The 21,652-nt window shown below is 40.4% G+C and overlaps 1 protein-coding gene across 5 annotated transcripts; it reads left to right on the plus strand.

Moving 5' to 3' along the window:
• Positions 1-1,538: 1,538 nt before the first annotated feature.
• Positions 1,539-21,308, plus strand: PCMT1 (protein-L-isoaspartate (D-aspartate) O-methyltransferase). Of its 5 annotated transcripts, none has more exons than XR_004426241.1 (9): positions 1,539-1,821; positions 9,653-9,757; positions 11,231-11,262; positions 12,078-12,182; positions 13,845-13,965; positions 14,694-14,779; positions 15,412-15,581; positions 17,242-17,432; positions 20,516-21,308. XR_004426241.1 is itself a non-coding variant. In XM_033143981.1 (8 exons), the coding sequence occupies exons 1-7, from the start codon at positions 1,554-1,556 to the stop codon at positions 15,589-15,591; spliced, it is 897 nt and encodes a 298-aa protein (XP_032999872.1). In that variant the 5' UTR covers positions 1,539-1,553; the 3' UTR covers positions 15,592-15,634; positions 20,516-21,308. The 5 variants fall into 5 exon arrangements, 2 of the variants coding, with proteins under 2 accessions (XP_032999872.1, XP_032999871.1); XR_004426242.1 differs by having other exon boundaries at positions 17,242-17,420; XR_004426243.1 differs by having other exon boundaries at positions 17,310-17,432.
• Positions 21,309-21,652: the final 344 nt, after the last annotated feature.

A 21,652-nucleotide genomic window follows, 5' to 3' on the forward strand; every position in this document is an offset into this window, starting at 1 on the left:
TACTTTGGCCACCTCATGAGAAGAGTAGACTCCATAGAAAAGACCCTGATGTTGGGAAAGATAGAGGGCACAAGGAGAAGGGGACAACAGAGGATGAGATGTTTGGACAGTGTTCTCGAAGCGAGTTTGGCCAAACTGCGGGAGGCAGTGAAAGACAGGCGTGCATGGCGTGCTCTGGTCCATGGGGTCATGAAGAGTCGGACACGACTGAACAATAACAACAACATGGGCGTAGCCAGGATTTATGTTAGGGCAGGGGCAGTACTGCCATAATAAAATATTTATCTCAAGTGTGCAATGAACAGTAAATGGCTCTTGTTAAAAGAATTCTCCCTCTCAGGTACATAAACTGCAGATTCTGGGATTCTTCCTCATTCAAATCTAGGCAGAGTTGAGGAAGTGTAAGCAATTACCAATAAATTAATTAAAGAAGCATGTTTTCCCCATTTTCCTCACAGGTTAGATGGAAGAGCATTCTCGACCCTCTCCTTGACTTGGCTGTTTAACAAGAGTGCCTCTTCCTCTTTGGGTGGGCCTTATAACTTTAACCTATAAGTGCTATGTGCACACTTTAGGTGTGCCCTGTCTGGGGAGCTATGTGAGTGCTGTGTTGTGTGGGCTCCCCTTCCTGTCCTTGGTGGGTTATGCTCCCAAACAGTGGTTGTGAGGAGCATAAAGGGATTCAGATCCCTGCCTGGAAGGATGCTTCAGAACTGGCAGTAGGGGTTAGTTTTGGCTGTGCTGCTTGGTCTGATAAGCATGGGGGCAGAGTGGCATCGCCATGGGTGTTGTATGTATGGTGATGCAATGGTGTGTGCTACATCTTGCTGAGCGTTCATTGGCTCCCTCCATGGGTGAGCAGCATGTGGGCATGGCTGATATCACAGTCGCAGCTTAGTGGGCACTGGCTGTTTTCAGGGGTGTTGAGGGCTTGTTTGTCATTTTCGTATTGCATTTTCTCATTGGGTGTGTTGTCCCTCCCAGCTGAGCACACCAGATCCATTAGCAATTCCACAAACATTCCCCAGCCCTATCGTTTTAGTGGGCAACATCCTTGCAGCCCCTTTCTGTTGTTTCGACTGTCTCTTTTTGTGTGTCATTGATTTTTTTGTTACGATTTTCTCTGTGTTGTACCCAGTGCTGGGGTTGGTGGGCTATGAATCTTTTTTCTTGAAACATAAATAAAATAAAAATCATGTGGCCCCATTGCTGCGAGACTTTTCACCCCCTAAAACTGAGCTCTGCCTCAAAGCCTACCCACATTGCACTGCAAATAAAACTGCAAATGTATGTGCCTTATGAGCCATGCTACGGTTATTTATAGCCCGACAGCAGAACCAGTCACATGCTTCCGTTTAAAGGAGCAGCCAGCTTCCCACAACCTCGGCTGCGAGCCCCCTCGCTATCCTCCGCAACCCCAAGAACCCAGCCTCCTACCCCGCCCCTCCGCTCATCACCAAGAGGTTCCCCCCTTCCCGGCCCGCTCCCCTTTATTCCATGTACTGCGCCTGCGTACACCAGCCGCGGTTGCCCGGCGGCGGCGCCCGTTCGGAATGTCGAGCGCGCGGGGGGGCGGGGGAGCAGCCCCTCCCTCCGGCGGACGCGAGGCGGCGGCGGCAGCGGCGGCGGCGGCAGCTGCTGCTGCGGGAGGGAAGGAGGCGGCGCCTGTGTCGGCGCTGGAGGTTGTGTCCTTCCTGGGGAAACTGCTGTGCGCAGTCGCGGCACTGAAGGCGGCTCTCTACCTGCTCCGCAGAGTCTGTCTAGCTATGGCCTGGAAGTCAGGAGGCGCCAGTCACTCCGAGCTCATCCACAACCTCCGCAGTGAGTGCGTCTGTGGTGTGCGCGCCGGGCCCGGTGGCCAAGGAAGGGGGTGGGAGGAGGAGGAGGAGGAGGAGGCAGAAGGAGGGGCCAGGGCGCGCGCAGTCCATTCATGTACCACACATACACAAGCGCGCGCGCGCACCCCGTCGCTAGGGAGTGACCGTTAGTTGTCGGCCCTCAGAAGCGCGCGTTGGGGTGCCTTCGCCAACGGCCTTCGCACCTGGCGGCTGCTGGAGACGTGGGCGGGTGGGAGGTCGCGAGCACCGCGAGGGGAAGAGAGAGAAAAGAGAGTCCCCGCAGTCGAGCGGGTGTGTCTCGGTGCGGCGGGAGCTTGCTTGAGGGCGGTGGCTGCTGTCGCCACTACTGGAAGAGGGCAGGGCTGAGTCCCTTCGCTGTTTCGCAAGCGGAGAAGCGGCAGCGGCAGCCTCGGCTGTCCACTCAGCTTCGCCGCTGGGCCCGACAGCCGTGGTAGAGGTGCCTCTCTCTCTCTCTCTCTCCCGGTTCCGTTTCCGCTTCCCGCGTCTTAAGGGGGAAGGCAGCTAAACGGCCGGCTCTCAGCGCATCGCGCATCGGACCTGCCAAACGTCTTTTTAATATAATATAAAATAAATAAACATTATGCGGGTTACCTACTGCAGGGGGCATGTGTTGTTGTTTCCCACCCACAGGCAAACAACCGATGCGTAGCTCACAAAAGCCGGAAAGTGCCAGGTTTTTCAAGTCGTTAAAGGCAAAGTTAGGTTTCAGGTTCATGTGACTGCAGAGAAGAATGAAACCATCTAAATCTAAAATGTCCCTTGGATAGTGTGGCAGCTGCTCTTTCGCTCTCCCCCCAGTCATTATGCAACTGTCTAGTCTCTTGGGGTGCTTCTCATCGGTTCAGCTGTTAACATCTTTGTTTGCCTGGGAGCCGCCACCACCCATGTTAATGTGTGCTGCAAACGTGAATCCCATGAGAAAGTTGGATGAAATGGATAATTTGTTGTTTTTATTTATTTACAATAATTGATTAACAGCCTAATCAAAAAAGTCATTTATTGGTGCACACAAAAAGATATCAAGTATACAATTCAACAAAATTTAAAAGCAGGTACGCATAACTTGTTTACATGGCCGGGTAGGCTTGCTGAAACAAAGTTTTTAGTCTGTGTCTAAAACAGCATAATGAAGGTGTTTGTTCAGTGCAGGTTTGGCACATTGAAGCTGTGGAAGTAGGCACATAAGGGGCTTTCCACAGACACTGCTCCCAAGCTGTTACGGTTTTATATGCTAATAGTAAGACCTTGAACTTGGTCTGATAGCAAATCAGCAGCTAGTGCAGTTCTTTGAGTTGTCGTGTAATATGCTAGTAGGTTCTCTCTCCTGTCAGTGATAATGCTATAGCATTCGGCTCTAACTGCATCTTTCAGAGCAATCACAAGGGAAGCCCTGCATATATCATACATTAGTAATCCACTTTCAGAAATACTAATGCCCTGGGTTACTTTGGGCAAGCTGTTCTAGTTGAGGAATGGCTGAAGCTGGTGGAAGGTGCTCCTAGCTACGGAGATCACCTGAGCCTAGTCAGTGACAGCTGGATCCAGGAGTAACCCCAGACCATGTACCTGCATCTTCTGAGGAAGTGTAACTCCCATCCTTGGAGGCAGCTGGCCTGTTTCTGGGACACAGGAACCACTCACCCACAGAGCCTCAGCCTTGCTTGGATCAAAGTTCCATTTATTTGTCATCATCCAGCCTACCATTGCTTCCAGGCACTAGGCCACTGCTTGTGCAGCCTCTCCTGTTTCAGATTTTATTGAGAAATAGAGCTGAGTTTTCTAATAGTCTTTTTATATGCTTTTTCTTACCCTGAGACCATCTTTTGAGGGGTGGGAAAGGCATACAATAAATTATTATCAGCACCTTGCTTCAAATGTCCTAATGACCATTCCTAGCAGCTTCATATAGATATTAAATAACATTAAAAAGGTAAAGGACCCCTTACAGTTAAGTCCAGTTGTGATCGACTCGGGTTGTGGCACTCATCTCGCTTTACTGGCCGAGGGAGCCGACGTTTGTCCGCAGACAGTTTTTCCGGGTCATGTGGCCAGCATGACTTAAGCCGCTTCTGGTGAAACCAGAGCAGTGCACGGAAACGCCTTTTACCTTCCCGCCGGAGCGGTACCTATTTATCTACAGTACTTGCATTTTGACGTGCTTTCAAACTGCTAGGTTGGCAGGAGCTGGGACCAAGCAATGGGAGCTCACCCCGTCGTGGGGATTCAAACCCCTGACTTTCCGATTGGCAAGCCCAAGCTCGGTGGTTTAGACCACAGTGCCACCCACATCCCTAAATAACATTGGTGATAGTATAACACCCTGTGGCACTGTCATGGGACCAAAAACCAATTTCCCAGTTTTACTTTCTGGACTCGGTCCTGTAGGTAAAATTGCAACCCCCTGTAAGGTATTTAGGAGGCTAGCATGGTTAATGGTAACAAAAGCTGTAGATAGATTGAGGAGGAGGAAGGACTTATTCCTCTTGCCCCATTCTCAGTAAAAGTTAGTCATCAGGGCAGCGAAGGCAGATTTGGTCACATGGCCAGGCCTAAACCCAGATTGGAATCAGTAGATAAACAGTATCCAAAAATGCTTAACAGCACCTCTCCACCCCCCAGTGATAAAAGTGTGTCACTTACTGTATCAACTTCATGGTGAATTCTGGCACAGGTGAATTCTGGCTGATTTCTTTAGGAGCGGATGTTGTTTCTTTCAAGTCAGGAATCACCCTCTCACACTATGAACCATGCCCTCAGTCCAACTAGTCACACCCCTCTGCTAGATTTAGTAAGCCAAGAAGGAGCCATGGTTGGGTGCAGAGCAGCAAATACCTTGTCTACATCACCAGGCTGCATAAATCGAAAGTAATCCCACAGCACATGACAATCTGTGGTAGCGATATTGTAAATATAAATTGATGCTTTTGAATTATGGTGCTGGAGGAGACTCTTGAGAGTCCCATGGACTGCAAAAAGATCACACTTATCCATCCTTAAAGAAATCAGCCCTGAGTGCTCACTGGAAGGGCAGATCCTGAAGTTGAGACTCCGGTACTTTGGCCACCTCATGAGAAGAGAAGACTCCCTGGAAAAGACCCTGATGTTGGGAAAGATGGAGGGCACAAGGAGAAGGGGACGACAGAGGATGAGATGGTTGGACAGTGTTCTCGAAGTGACTGGCATGAGTTTCGCCAAACTGCAGGAGGCAGTGAAAGATAGGGGTGCCTGGCGTGCTCTGGTCCATGGGGTCACAAAGAGTCGGACATGACTGAATGACTGAACATCAGTGTCCCATATTTAATTTCCCCAACTGTGGAGGTTAGAAACTTCCTTTCATTTGGTATAACTGCAACACCTTAAACTTTCTCAACACGGACACGACTGAACAGCAAAATATAAATTAGTGATGTCATTTGTTTGATGGAGTTGTAATTTTTGTTTGTTAAAGCATTTGGGCTATTACTAAATTATATGGTTTTGTACAAAAAGCACCCAAACAAATGAGCAGCAAATCTCGAAAGTAAGAATCTTGACTTCCCATTCCTGCTCCATGAAGTATTTTACAGGAGAAGCTGGTTGGAAAAAGATTTATAGGTCTTGGTCAAAAATCATTTGCAGCAGCTCCTGCTGTCTGTTCCTGCTTTCATATTGCAACTAAGCAAATAGCGTTAGTATCCTGTTTGTCTCATTTGGGAATGTAGCAAGTGATTTAAAGAGCAGAGTGAAAAATGGTTGGAAAATTTTTGAGATTTGTTTTATATTACATTGTATCTTAATACTTTTTTCTGTTATATAGTATATGTCAATAAACTCATTATAGGACAGCAGCTTTTAAATTTTGGGGGCAGTTTTAGTATGTGTCAGTCTCTACTTGCTAAGTAATAATAATAATGATAATTTTTATTTATTTATTCCCCGCCCATCTGGCTGGGTTACCCCAGCCACTCTGGGCGGCTTCCAACACATAGAAAAACACAAGAAAACATCAAATATTAATAGTAACAATCTGATACAATGTAAAAAAGTCACAACATATCAAATAAAGGAATATTCAATAAACCATTAGAATCTAATAGTAAGCAGTTGTTTACCATAAATAAATTGGGGGTGTGGCTTTTTTATGCCTCTGACAACAGAGGAATTAGACTGCCGAGACCACATAACACCGGTCCTGAAAGACCTACATTGGCTCCCAGTACGTTTCTGAGCACAATTCAAAGTGTTGGTGCTGACCTTTAAAGCCCTAAATGGCCTTGACCCAGTATACCTGAAGGAGCGTCTCCACCCCCATCATTCACTGAGGTCCAGCTCCAAGGGCCTTCTGGCAGTTCCCTCACTGCGAAAAGCAAAGTTACAGGGAACCAGGCAGAGGGCCTTCTCGGTAGTGGCACCCACCCTGTGGAACACCCTCTCATTAGATGTCAAGGAATTAAACAACTATCTGACTTTCAGAAGACATCTGAAGGCAGCCCTGTTTAGGGAAGTTTTTAATGTTTGATGATTTCTTGAATTTTTTATATTTTGTTGGAAGCCGCCCAGAGTGGTTTGTTTGTTTGTTTGTTTGTTTGTTTGTTTGTTACTGGCTTATTTATTTATTTATTTGAGTGTACTTCTATAATGGAAACATGACTTTGTAACATTCTGACTTCAACAGCACATGCATAGTTATATTTTATGACTGTGTATGTCCATAACATTCATTTTATTTTGTTTCTTATTTATCTATTTCCAGTATTTTATATTTATCCTTTGTAGAAAAATATTCGTAGGTGGCCAAAAGGATCTAGGTCAATAAATATACAAAAATAATAATTAAGTGCAGAACAGGATAACAACCAAAAGATCTAACTTAAAGAATTTAAATTTAACTAAAAAGAGAAGGTATGCTGAAGTTAATCTTATCTGCCTGGCCTGCCAAATATTTAAAAACATTTCTCTGTTAAGAACATATGGCTTCCTCCACCAACTCATCACTGGAAAATCAATGATAATGTCTAGCAGAGCAATAGGGTTTCCTGAGAATAGTGTAGGGAAGGTGGGCTTGTGTTATTTCTCTCGCTATGCCCCTCTCTTATTCTTGATGTTGCAGGGATGAACAGTAAAAAGCTACATCATAGTTTATTAATAAGGTAGGGGTGTGAGCAGGGACTTAAATAAGCTGCAGATTTGTTTCAGAACCTTTTGCAACATAAATATGTATGGTGCTTGCAGGCTGGACAACAGCATGATGTAGTTTGAATTTTGCTACTAAATAATGAATATGACTCTTAGTGCTTAAAAACCTTGGAAAGTGTTACATAAATTCTAGTGTTGCTTTGCAAATTTTGGATGACAATTTCAGCACGATTTTCACAGCCCTAAGAAATGTGGTAAAATAAAATAGTAAATATCCAGAAATGTGACACAGATAGGGTGGTATTCAGCTAGGTATTAGTGAACTCATTGAAATTAATGAGCATGTCTAAATATTATTTTAAAACCTGATTCTTCCCCTGTAAAATCATGCTCGATTGTTGGTTTTAAATCTTCTGATCAAGAAGCTAACCAATCACTGTGTCAAAGAGCACATTTACTTCCAAAATTCACCCGTAAAACCATTCTAGTTTGAAGTCTAGGGGAAAAAATGATCTGAAAAAAATATCTAGGCTCTTACAAAGCCCTACTTTCTGTTGCAGCTACTAGTAAGTGTTTTTGAACTTGTTTTTAAGGAACTCTCTAAAAAAAGAAAGAAAAATCTTTACTAGTAGATAGTGCTCCACATCTGGGGTGAAATGCTGGTTATCAGAGTGTTATTTTTCTTCCCTTCCCCCTTGTTATTTTCTAGTCATTTCCTGATTTTTTTTTAAAAAAAAAACGTTTTCAAAATGAAATATACCACCTTGCCTGTGACTATTGAGTTCATTCTCACAGCAAAGATGAACATATTACAGGTTTGAAGATTATTAAACAATTCATAGTTTCTTGAACTCTCTTCTCAGGCTTTTCTATAACTTGTAATATTGCTGAACCACAATAGTGTAGTTCTTACTTTACTACATAGTTGGGAAGAGACCATAGTTCAGTACCTGAGCACATTATTTTACACAAAAGGTTCCCAGTTCAATCTCTGGCATCATCTGTTAAGCGGGTCAGGTAGCAAATGGGAAAGACATCTGCCTGAGACTCTGGAGCTGCCAATCAGAGTAGACAGAACTGGACTATGTGGACAAATAGTCCAACTTGGAAAAATGCATTTTTTATTATCTTAGATGTTGCAGGATTATTTCTTCTGCAAGAATCTAGTTCTGCAATCCACAACCCTTAATTAGTTCAAAGTGAGGTAAGGAAGCTGGACCAAGAAGCAAATATTGCTAAAGCAGTATTTTAAGGAATTGGGACCATGCAAGTATTCTAATAATGAAACACTGTTATCATATTTAGTTGTAAATATATTTTTATGCTGTTGCAGCTGTACTCTGAAGCTTTTCTCATTTGTTCTTCTAAAAAATGGGAGGTTGGTAACTGGTTGACCAAAAAATAAATAAAACAACACACTTATTGAGGGGGTGGGAACCAGCATGACTTGGTCTCAGTGCTAAATGTGCTGATATAATGCTTGTCAACAAAGGTGCCATAGTCCCAGCCGCTAAATCAGTAATCAAGGCAGGCATGAACTGGATTGTATATTGTGGGTGTTAATTCAATTTGCACGGGGTTTCCTCATTTACAACTATACTGAAATAAGATTAGAAGATACACTCTCAGGGTAAAGCCCCATCTAGAGTTCAACTATTTTCTTTCTGAAAATTGTGGTACATTTTTCACGGTGTGGAACTGAAGAGACTCCGATGTGTTGATACACATTGGATTTTCCAGGCTTTATATAAGAACTGCGGTGGTCTATTCTTTGCAGTGTTAGAACAAGTATAGCTGAATTTTGGTTACATCTGTTCTCTGCTGCAGTCCCATTCCTGCCTGGATTTCAGTGCTCTATGTGCTTGGCTGCTCTGCAGAACTTAGGAAATGTGGCACATAACCTTATTAAAGGGGGATCAATCCAGAAACAGTCAATCACAGGCCAAAGTCCTAGATGAGGAATTTGTCCAAACAGGCAAGACTAATATTTGACCCACCCCAAAATTCAGGTTTGATCTGGAAGCACTTACACCCAGGCCATCTCTAGAATAACAACCCAGGCACCTCTAGAATAACAAAGGGATGGCAGGGATAGGATAAAGCACTTTTCCCATTCTGAACCCTTAAATAGCTGACTATAACAATAACACCAGCACTACGCAATCCAGAAGACTCATGGTCCAACTCCTAATTTATTTTGACAGTGGGTTTTCATAGTAATGTTGAAGTTCCATAATTTCAGCTTCCATAATTTGCAGATAAACTAATATGGGCCTAATGTATATCACTGCTGTAGGCTATATTTTAAAGCAGCATCTTCCTGAAGTTCCCTGATGTGAGTTGGTTCACTTCAGAGCCACTGAAGAAGGGAAAAGCCAAAGCATTTTGCTATAAGAATGTAATCTCTTTTTTATATAAATATAATAAATATATTGTAATAAATATATTGTTTTAGTCATTAACTCAGTCCTTCCTGGATTCATAGCAGACATTTGTATTGTTATTTGATGCTTGAAAAATTCTCTCCTATAAAAGTTTACAACTGAGCATTACATCAATTGAATGACCACTTGTGTTTTTTTCTGAAGACTGTGGTACATTTTATTTTGTAGTTTCAGTGTAATGGTATTGTGGAATAATATTCCCTTATACTGTATTTTGATTTGCCTTTCTTCCAGAAAATGGAATAATCAAGTCAGATAAAGTATTTGAAGTAATGCTTGCAACAGACCGCTGCCATTATGCAAAATGCAACCCATATATGGATTCTCCTCAATCAATAGGTATGAAAATTGACTAAAAGCTTTATTGACTAAAAGCTTTATTTTCCTAAGGTCTTGTTGTGTCGAACCAAAGGTGAACTGCTCCAGAAGTGTTGCAAATGCCATCTTGGTAGTCAAGGTAACTCCACAATTATTTGGCAGTTGTTGTAGCAATGAGCTCATATATGTTTATACCCACTTGCTTTGATATAAGCTAATTGGTTTGCTTTGATGTTATCCTTGGGGTGCTGGGCTCTGAGCCCAGGAAGGGGAACTATCTGTAAGATTTGGATATTTGTCACCCAGACCCTCATCTGGTCAGGTGGAGTGATGGGCAGTCCTGGCCAAAGAGATGTAAGCTGCTTTGGGTATAAAAATTTATTAATGTTTGCTTGGGCATGGACAAGTCACCTTCTTGCTGAATGATCTGTCCTGTTCTGTAAAGGCTGGGAAACCTAGCAGGCACCTTTGCTGTAAGCCTACACCTTCTTTAATAAAGCACTACACCTGGCCATTCTGATGTTTTTGACATCCTCCTTTGGGCCTGCAGTTCAAAACACTTGTGTAATGTTGTAAGCTTTTGTAACACAAATTAGAATGGCAACAACAGCTAGGAAAAGGGGGCTAAAATTATTAGGGGGTTGGAGCATCTTCCTTACAGGAAAATTCTCACTTACAAAAAATGTGTGTGGGGATATTTAGTTTAGAAAAAAACCATAGCTGATGGGAAGGGACAAAATTGGTAAAATTATGCATGTGACTGAGATGTGGATAAATCACTTTTCCTCATGGCACTAGCAGTCAAAATCATACAATGATTTTTTTTTGGCCTTAAGTTCAGGAATGGAAAAAGGAAATTTTATGTCAAATACTGTAACAGATAGTTACAGAATTCAGTGCTACAAAATATGGTGATGTCCACTAGCTTAGATGGCTTTAAAAAAAACTTGGACAAATTAGTGGAGGATAGGTATGTCAATGGTTCCTAACCATGACAGCTAAATACAACATCTGTGTTCAGAGGCAGTATATTACTGATTGTTAGGAATCAGAGCAGGTTATTATATTACCTTTATGTCACCTTGGTTTCACTTATTTATTTGAGTAGGAAGGGGAAATGCTTACTGTCTTGCCTCTGCCCTGCAATGAGAAGGCGAGATGTCTAATCAGAGAGGTATGGGGGCATTTAAAATTTGTGCATAGGTTCAGGTCTTTTCATGGGTCCCAGGGAAGGCCTTGACAGGCACATCTGCGCTCACATGTTGGGATTCCAGATTAACATGACATGCAAACAAGTTCATTGCATTCCTCTTTTAAAATCTTTGGTTCAGGTTTGCTGCTAATGATTTGCTCTTGGAAAATGTTTCTTCGTCATTATAATATTTTAGAAATGATATTTAACTCTTCATTTGTTGGCTAGCAAAGGTGCTAATGTTGAACATTTTGATAAGTGAGCTGTTTTGTTACTCATATCATTCTTTAAATGTTTTATAGGATTTCAAGCAACAATCAGTGCTCCACACATGGTAAGCGTTATATTTATACAGTACACTGTCAGCCTGCCACCTTTAACAACTAAACTTTCATTTTCCTCTTTCTCCCCTGATGAAACATCCCAGTGTAGTACATGGCGGGGGGAACCCTAATACTTAGCCCACACACCCTTTTTAAGGATACTGTTAGTTGTTAGTTGTTTGAGAAGGTAGGTTTTTTCTCTCCCTCATGTTTTTCTTTGTGGATGGGGTTGGCTTCCAACTGTGACACGCGTTAACATTCCATATCATAGTTGCTGTCAATAGCAGACTTGATTGATAGATTCACAGTCTGCCTGGCACAAGTTTCTTTGAATGCTTTTCTGTCTTTCTGTGTCTAGGCTCATTCTGTAAGCTCAATAGATTTTATTAGGGTTTATAGAGAAAAATGCAAAACTTAATATCAAATGTTAAGCTCATGGGTTCTTGTCAGATAACCTTTGGGGGTTCTAAAAGCTGTTTTTCATTTAGTAACATATTTCTTTGTATCCTGGGCTTGATCCTCTGAACTGTTATTGTGTAAATGGACAATTCTGAAATCAAATTTGGATAGATAAAGGGTTTGGGGATCTTTTTACATTTACAAATTGACAGTTGACATACTTACCTTTATGTGGTTTGAAACTGCAGCTCTTAAATTGTGAAATTCTTTGATATCTACAACAGCTTGATTGAGTTCAGTTACTGGGTTCTCTGTAGGGAATTGCATAGTTTGAATTCTTTATGAAAGAACATAAAACCATAGCATTGTACGTTGGGCAAAACCAAAAGTAAAATACCAACATCTTTTCCTTTTTTTCTTCGGTCAGCATGCATACGCTCTAGAACTCTTATATGAACAATTACATGAAGGAGCCAAAGCCCTTGATGTAGGATCTGGAAGTGGAATTCTTTCTGCATGCTTTGCACGAATGGTGAGAGGACAATTCTTAACCACTTACGATAAATATATGACTCTTGTTAGGTTTCTGTGTGCATTACAAAATGCTTTATTTTTTATGTCTTTACAAGAGAATTGCAAGGACTTGATTCTGATATTATTTTATACTTTTAGAAGGATAGGTCTTTTTGGGTACCTTTACATCAATGCCTTACTGTTTCAATAAAGTCCAGCTCATAAATTTCAGTAAAGAACACGAAGCAATACTAGCTCAAATCGCTCATATTTTTGTTTTGTTTTTTGTATTTAATGCCACCTAATAGTTGGATTGAATATTTTGACGAAAGAGCAGTCTATGAAGTATGGAAGTACTCCATTCCAGGGCAAGTTCCTGTGTAATGCTTAGTAATTATAACCTGAAAAAGGATGCTTTAAAACAGGGCTAGGGATCCTCAGGGCTAAAGGCTAGAGATGCAGCCCTCCAGACCTCTCTTTCTGGCTCTTGGGACTCTTCCCCCAGTGATGCCCATCCTCAGACCTCACTGGCCCTGCTCTGCACCCTCCTTAAGTGCTTTTACCTGGCTGGAATATGCATTGTGAAAATGCCTCTTGTTTGCCTGGGTAGAGGATGCAGAGATGTGTAGAAGCATTTGACTTGTATGTGGCTGGAATAAAGCTTACTGTACAAATGTAAGAATTGCATCCATTGCTCTGCTGACTTTTTGCCTTTGGCCCACTGACCATCAGCATGCAGGTTCCCCAGAAGGTTGCCCATGATGGCATTCATGCTGAAAAATGTTTCACATCCCCACTTCAATACCTTCCTCAGTGATTTTTCTTAATGATCATGTAAGAAAGCAAGCAGGGGTGTGCAGGATTTTCTATTTCTATTTTCTTTTGCAGAGTGTGTGATGTGTATGACATGCCATTAATATAGAAGTAGACTTCAGACTCTGCATTCTTCTTTTAACATCAACTTGCAACATGGAACACACTTTAAAAAAAAACCCTCCATATTTCTTTCCCATAATCTTGTAAGATAATAAGAACTGCCAAGGTCCATCTAGTTCAGTATTCTTTTTCCAGCTAGTGGATTCTTTCCATCATCTCAGTATATCTTAAGAAATCCTAAACTTTAAAAAGTTGCCTTGTCACCTGTGTAATCCTGCTTAGGTGAATCAGCAGTCAATACTAGTGCTGAACAGATTATATTATATTGTATTACATTTCAAATGCCAATAGAGCATTTTAAGTTAAAAAAAAGTTCTGTACATAACAAAATAAGTTGATATTCATATATTTCATAATAAAACTGTTAACATGCAGCACTGGTTTGAGGCCTTAAAACATTCATATCTTCTTGGAATGTGAATTAAAATATATTCGTTTTGGGGGAAATATTGGAAAATGACTTCATAAGTATGGATCAAGAGAAACTCAAAAGTATTTATGGCAAAAACTTTATTAGAAGAAACTTGCATGCCAAACAGATTATAAGGCATAATGGATGTGGTGAAACTGGGGTTGGACATATGTAAGAGAAACAGATAAGACAGATAATAGGAAAAATCCATAATAGGTTTCATCCTTCATCTCTTGTAGCCTTTGCTTATAACTTTAATTGAAAGTAAAAGTAAGAAACTGAATACATACATAGTACATTCCATACCAAAATAAACTTGGATTTTTGTTTCAGGTTGGTCCCAAAGGACAAGTTGTAGGAATTGATCATATCAAAGAGTTGGTAGATGACTCAATAAATAATGTTAAAAAGGACGACCCCCTATTGTTATCTTCAGGAAGAGTGAAACTGATTGGTAAGTACTGGAGTATGTTAACAGTAAAAATAGGTTTAGGAATATGCTTCTTCAATGCAGGGTCTTACTTTTTGTAGTAGGTTTTTTATGAAATATAAACAACTAGAGTAGTTAGGTTTACTATCCAACCTATATAATTTTGTTTAATTATTATGTTTACTTTTTGATGGGTTTTTTAAAACAAAAACCTTCCAAGCCCACTAATAACCTCATTTTCAGTTACATGTGCTTAGGTTTGTAATATTTTGCAAGCCACTGTGCTTAGTGACCAGGTCATGGGATCTGATCTAAGAAGTTTAGCGTTGGCGCAGGGAGTCATAGCCTTTCAAACTGGGTTTCATTTGTGGGTCCACTCTGTAAAAGTGCTTCCTCTTTATGGCACTGCAGTTGCACAAGAGCAGAAATCACTAGGAGCCCTTTCCAATCCTCATGTACAGCTGCCTTTTGTTGTATCTACATCTGGCTGCATTTAGTGAACTACTGCTGTTTGGTACTAATTCCCTGGAACCCAGGTCATTCATTCCCAGTAGAAATTTCAGTTGGAAATCTAATTAAAATTTAGGAGGCTAATTATGGCTATTTTTAATTTCAACATTTTTTTGCTGGTTCTACATAAACCCATAAATTTAGTTAAGATTTCATCTGTGAGTTCAGTGTCTTGAATAAGCTGAGGACAATATGAAGTCAGCTGTTCCTCATCCTTGTATATATCTTTCCCCCCCTTGCAGTGGGAGATGGAAGGTTGGGATATTCTGATGAAGCTCCATATGATGCTATTCATGTAGGAGCTGCTGCACCAGTTGTTCCCCAAGCAGTAAGTGATTTATGCATATATATGGTACATATTGTTTGCTATGATTTTTCTTTATTAATTGAAATGATTAATTGGATGCATATACCTGCTTTAAATGATGGGCTTTTTAAATTAGATTTCATTAATTGAAACACATTGCAACAATGGAATTTGATTTGGTATACTAAGTATAATAGGTGATGTTGATGTTATTTGGAATTGGGGGTGATGGTGGTTTGGAAATGAAAAGCTTTCACAGTGCAGGCCCAAATCCCTTTTAATTTTGTCAATGCAAATAAAGACTGGGGCATTCCAAACTATCCCTTCTCCTTTTACCTGTTTCCAGAACTTAGCTTCCAGCAATTTTTCAGGGGGAAGGGCTAGAACAGTGGGCTGTGTCTCAGAGCATTAGGCCTAAAAGCTCTTACCATCAAGGAATATAATACAATATTCTTCTTTATTTTACATTGTACAAGGTAGGGATCTTAGAGTTGTATCTAATTAAGTAATTAAGACTCAAGAGCAGGCCCATTGAAATTAATGGACCTAAATTAGTCATTTCCATTAATTTCAATGAGTCTGCTCTGAGTATAACTAATACTGCTTAGGGGTACACTTGCTGTGAATAATTAACTTTTTTAAAAAATTTATAGCTTATAGATCAATTAAAGCCTGGTGGAAGGTTAATATTACCTGTTGGACCCGCTGGAGGAAACCAGATGCTGGAACAGTACGATAAGCTAGAAGATGGCAGTGTCAAAATGAAGCCTCTGATGGGAGTGATATATGTGCCTTTAACAGATAAGGAGAAGCAGTGGTCCAGGTGGAAGTGATTTTCTGTTCGACTTTCTTCTTCCACACACACACACATACAAGGTGAAAGGGTCTTGAATCTTGATTCTTAAGACATAGCTTGCCAAGGCTGCTTTTGCTCCCTGCTTTCTGCTTCACTGTACCACCGAAAGCAACCTCTTGCATTGTTACATCACCACAAGTTTTTTTGTGTCTCATTAAATGCTGGGGAAAATACCATTGCATGGATTGCACTTATTTCATTTTTCATTGTAACTTGTGTCTTCTTGAGGTTCTCTTGTGTAAGCTAAAAATATTACCTACATTTTGAGACTAAAGTATTCCCAAAATACAAAGTTCTTATTGCTGTCTTGGGTTAGATTTTGATAGGTATGCATTATATGCAAGGTGCAATAGATCAGACACACTGCAAGTGTCTGCCTGACTTCTATAATAGAAAGGGATTTCCCAGTTTTCAAAAGTTAAACATTGCTCAGAAACCTTTAGAGCAAGCAATCTAATTGCGGATATTTTAAAATGTTAGTTGTTTAGCTTTAAGACAAGTTCACTATAGTTGATCAAAAGCAACCCAAGCCAAATACTTTACATTTGCTATTTTCAAAGAAGTTGGCATTGGATGTGTGATAATGTTTGTCATATTTCCTTCAAGCTGACAAACTGTTCATCTTCAACAAGCCACCAGGTCACAGAGATTTTTAACTCTGAGAGCTGTCAGGGTTTGTGGATAGCTTTGCAGTTTAGGGCACACATAACAGAGTAGTCGGTGCTAAAAGGGTGCCTATCATTAGCATGCATATGAATAAGCCAGCAGTCCTACACTGCTGACTAGATAGAAATGCTTGTGTACTGTCTTTGTTGATGAGACAAACACATGCATGATTAGCTCTTCAAATCTATAAAGTTTTACTTTGACATTTAATAAAAATGTAACATTTCTAGACAGTTTACAGCTGTAGAAATGTCTGTGCAAAAATAAACTAATTAATTTTGCTTTTCTGCCTTCAATGGAAGGCCGACTGTTTTGTGGGAACAGTATTGAGCTACTGCGTAGCATACTGATAACTTTATGAATTGCTGCTCACCAAAAGCTGCTACAAAAAGCTTGTTTCATACTCAAGAGACTAGATTCTGCTGAGCAAATTAATATTTGCCATTTGTTTAAATGCTATATTAATATTTTATTGATGGATAGCCTTTGCTTCCGAAGTAGATTTAGCACAGTGTGCAATTTCCCATTTTCACCAAAATTGTGTTTGGTTTTTTTCTGATAATGGGGAGATAGCTCTACACAGCTAGTATAGGCTGTGTATGGCCCTCTTAGCCTCAAAAAACTGCTGGCAACAGATGCATGGTACTCACATTCTCCCACTCAGTGATGGTTGCATATTTGGTTATGTCCTCATAGCTGGTCCTGGGTAGAAGCAGAAACCTTCACAGGTTGGTTGTTTGGAAGGCAGATAGGTATGTTTTCTGTTTTTATGTAATAGATAGATTAAGGGGATACAGTGTAGTGTGTCATAAAATACGAAGGTCTTCTTTTCATTAAAATCTCCATTAAAGCTAAACTCTCTTGAGCTTAGCTATTATTCTATCCATTATTTGAAAACTGAGTGAAGTGCCTCAAACAGAACCTCCATTTGGAAATTGGTTATAGATATTCACAGTGACAGATCTGAATGAAGCCTGCTGAAGATCATGAAGGTGTTGCAACAGTCATTAATACAGATACTGCTTAAAGAATTTAGAAACATCAGAGCAGCTGGAAGAAGATTCAGTTTACAAAAATGTCAGCTAACACTCCTGAGATACAGGTACAAGCTAACATCTAGTGCAGTGAAGAAAATGCAGAGTGAGTAAGCTGGTCAGTAGGTTTTATGCTTACATTTCAGTTAATCTCCAGTATCTCCCTACCTGTAGGGATCAAGCCATGTGTCTAGTTATTTGCACATTGAACACTTCATTGTGAGAGAAGCTAGATTGGGGCCAGTTCACATAACTGCTTTCTTTTTCCCAAGCCTTACTTTTTACAGCACTCTTGTGGTGATAGATATTGCTGTCATCACAAGGTGATTGCAAAAATCAGTCTATTTAAGTACTGCTCATCAAAGTAATCGTATCTCAGAATGAGCTCACAAACTAAAATGTACATTCATTCATTTATTTGAATGTATGTAAAATTCTAAAAGGTTTCAATTTGAACCACCACAAACATAATCATGAGGAAATCATATCAGGGTTGTGTGTCTGCTGCAAAAGTTATTAAGCCACAAAAATGCAAGTCTCTAGAAGACCATGACCACAAGACACAATTCCACCTCAGAAGTCCTTGCTGCTGCTGCTGCTGCTGCTGCTGCTGCTGCTGCTGCTGCTGCTCCTTTGCTCTGCTTTACACCCCAAATCATTGCATGGCTTTTTATTGGATTATATTTCCCCCCACAACCAGTGATGTCAGTAGAAAAAATGGGGGGGCACAGAAGGGGCTGAGTATATGGTGGGCGAGTTGTTTTTTGAAATTAACAGAATATGCTAATGATAGCAAGGGGGAGGCATGTGGAGGTGGGTGAAGCTCCATGTTTGCAGGGGCACTTGCCCCCCCCCCATGGCACAGCCCTTGCCCCCAACTCTTACTGGTATTTCCCTAACTGCGTTCTCTTTTGCTCCTTAGTTTGGCCTGCAAATTGGTCATGTTCCACAACTTGGAGCTGCCATAATTTTATTTTGTGATCTCTGTAGCTATTACTTTAATCTCTTGCAGAGTTGGTACTCTAATCCTTTGCACCCCTATCTATAATCAAGTATATTTGGTAGAGATATCTATTCCCACATTAACTGCCTAGGAATCATTGTGCTTTACCATCTAATGACTCTCAGCTTGCATCTGGGACACACCTATGTTATGCTAAGAGGCTTGGCAAAGTATCTCATGTTCTTTTGAGAAACGTAAGGCTGTGACACTTGGTGGAGTAAATCTTATTAAACCTGAGTGCTCTCTTGCCTTAGATTTGTTATATTTACAAGTATGACAGTTGGCCTTTTGGGTACCCGACCATAGGTTATTGTGTTTGATTGTTGTATAAAGGTGTTTTAATTATTTTAGAACAGATTAATAGTACCTTCTATGAGAAATGGCTTGATTTTACTATTTGAGTGGAATTTTAGCTGTTCCATCCTAAAGACTGCAATTGCTTTAGAGGGCATTATGAACTTAAAGCTTTTTGTAATCGATCTACAACAGGCATAGGCAAACTCAGCCCTCCAGATGTTTTGGGACTACAACTCCCAGGACGCCTGACCACTGGTCCTGTTAACTAGGGATGATGGGAGTTGTAGTCCGAAAACATCTGGAAGGCCGAGTTTGCCTATGCCTGATCTATAAGAATGTCAGAGATTATAATGCTAAATGGAATGTATTTGGAAGGCAGGGTCAGGCCATTGACTGTAGACTAGCTAAAGGACTTTTAAAATTTGGAGTGCTACTAATATGAAAACTCTGAGGCATGTCTGCACAAAGTTTTGAGAGTTGGGGATCTCATGTTGATTCTGCTTACCGGTACTTGATCCCCTCAAAGCTCATAGCACTGGATTGCAGCATGGGGTTGACAGACAGAAGGGAAGGAAGCAGTACACAGTAACCTTTTTAGGTATTGTTTCACACTTTTTCAGTTTTCTGCTTCTATGCAGATACACGTTTGAATTCAGATGCGCATGCTGCCATTCTGTGCTAGAATACTGCAAATATAAGTGCTTCTGGATATGGATGCTTTGTAGTTCTCAGCATATGTCAGCATATTTTGTGTGTGGTGGTTGATTTAGCATGTTATGCATTGGGGCTTAGAATCCTATTAATATGTATCTGTTGAATTGTTCTAAAATACAAAGTTAAAAGTAAAAGCAGCAGTTGATAGAATAGCGGTAGTATGAAGTCATGTATATAGTTTCTGACATTTATGTACACTTTTACTTTGCCTGTTAGAAAGATACTTGAATACTGTGCTTGTCTAATCACTATTGCTATAGAAGAAGCTACACACATCTATTCCAGTCTGAATCTTTGTCCTTGGCTTTCAGGTCTTTCAGTGGTATAGCTACTATTTAGTCCTGGATCAGTTAAAATCAGTTGAGAAAGCTGTTCTGAAAAACAAGCAGTATTTTATAATTTGTATTGCTCAGTAATTAGCTACTGCTTTGGTCCATGCCTCATCGTTAACAGTGGAATCAAAGGCTCTGTTCATTCTGGATTGTGGATAGGGAACTATAGCTGAAGCAAAGTAACTAGCTCAAACCCCCTCAGCAAGTCCTCCATAACTTGAACTCCTCAGATGTAAGTCCACCATATTGGGGGCCAACTAAACTTCAAATGCAGATGCAGACCTTGTTTCCTTAAAAAACCAAAAACAAATTAGCATTAAGAGGCAATGAAAAGCAGCAGGAGTAGTTGAAGAGTTTAAGCCTTTCCTTGCTTGCTGTTTCTCAGCTACATATATGCTTCTGCCACTCTCCACAAGGATTTCACAAATCCAACGCCTTGTTTGCCCCAGGGTGGTCTGCATTCCTCTGGACAGAACAAGGGTCTCCCTGTTCACTGTGAAGTCTAATTTTGAACTTAGGTTTCACATTTTGCAGCCTTTGGTGCAGATACAAAGAATAATTGGACTATAATGGCAAATTAATCTACAGTATATAGTCTACAGAGAGCTAAGGCATTTTCTTCAGTAATTTTACAGCTAATGGCATTCACTGAAGCGTATGAAGTATTTTTGCTTTGATTTATGTGGCACTACTATTTTGATGTTCTTGACCCTTCTTTTGGCTTAAGTACCTGAACAGGCTTATGCAATTTTGCTGCAGTATCTGAGAACAAGTTTAATTCTGAGGAAGAACAAGTTTAATTCTGAGGAGTTAAACTGGAAGACTAGACTTGTAATTTTTGTCCTCTTTTTGCAGGGATGAAATGTAAAAGCTACGTCATCTGACCCAAACATAGTGTTAACAGTGGACTGCTCATCTCCAATTCTTAAAAGCTTTTCAAAACCAACAGCATTGCAGCTTGTTTTGGACTTTGTTACACTGTTATCAGCATGGAAAAGTGTGGTGTTTTTTATTTTGTAGAAGTTAATGCAAGTTTGATAATGAACTGATGGAAAGTTTAAATTTGGGCAAATGTTTCTTTTCAACATGCCCTTATTTTCACCTGTTTAAAGAAGTGAAATATGTCTGCAGAAAGCCAGACAGACCTGCAATTTGTTATCTTCTTTATTTTGGATTGGGAAACTTACTGAACACTTATTTCAGCTCCGGTGTTCGTCCATCAAACCGCTTATCTGCACTTTCTGACACTACATGCACACTATATGGTTCCTGTGTTCAGCTGTCTTCTAGATGCTACTAAAATGAGATGAAGTTCTTCAAAGCTTTCAGCGTGGTGTCATAGACTAGCATGTAGTATATACAATCAGCTGCTTTCTTCCCTTTAAAAACCAGATATCGTGTATATAAACTTCAAGACATCAGAAGTGACAGCTCTTGTTGAATACACTGCTGTTCAGGATGGACATAACTGACATAGTTTTCTCCCTTTTACTTGTAGAATAACTTAGAGGTTTATAGTAGAGTATTGTTTGCAAATTTGATGTACCTGAATTTAAAACTGTATAACAAATACTGTGTAAGCTATGTCCTAATCATTGAACAGTTTATGCAATGCTGCTTTGCCAAATAAAATTCAAAACAAAAAGGGTTTTCAAGTGCTATTTTTAATGGGAAAGTGTCTGGGTAGTTGACCCATTTGCTAAACATTAGAAAAGACTTTTACCAACAGCTAATTTTCAGAAGTGTGAAAGTTCTCGTGTGATCCTTATGTTGTTTTTTGAAACACATGTTCACTTTCGCTTGTTGTACCTGCAAGGAGACACTTGATTTTTTTTTTTTAAAGCAACACCCCTTGAGTGCTTATTGTAACAGAAGTGTGTGGTTTTGTGTGCAGCTGTTGCTACCTATCCGTGTACATAATCCCTGATGTTTGAAAGATAGGGCATAGATCTGGCCAGAATTTGCATATGATTTGGGTCACATGCAAATTTG

This window comes from Lacerta agilis, chromosome 3, assembly GCF_009819535.1.
Source record: "Lacerta agilis isolate rLacAgi1 chromosome 3, rLacAgi1.pri, whole genome shotgun sequence".
Lineage (NCBI taxonomy): Eukaryota > Metazoa > Chordata > Lepidosauria > Squamata > Lacertidae > Lacerta > Lacerta agilis.

Coding starts and splice junctions, on each gene's coding strand:
- PCMT1 (XM_033143980.1), top strand. CDS start 1,554: ATGTCGAGCGCGCGGGGGGGCGGGGGAGCAGCCCCTCCCTCCGGCGGA. Junction 1,822..9,652: donor GCTCATCCACAACCTCCGCA/GTGAGTGCGTCT, acceptor CCTTTCTTCCAG/AAAATGGAATAATCAAGTCA. Junction 11,263..12,077: donor CAATCAGTGCTCCACACATG/GTAAGCGTTATA, acceptor TTCTTCGGTCAG/CATGCATACGCTCTAGAACT.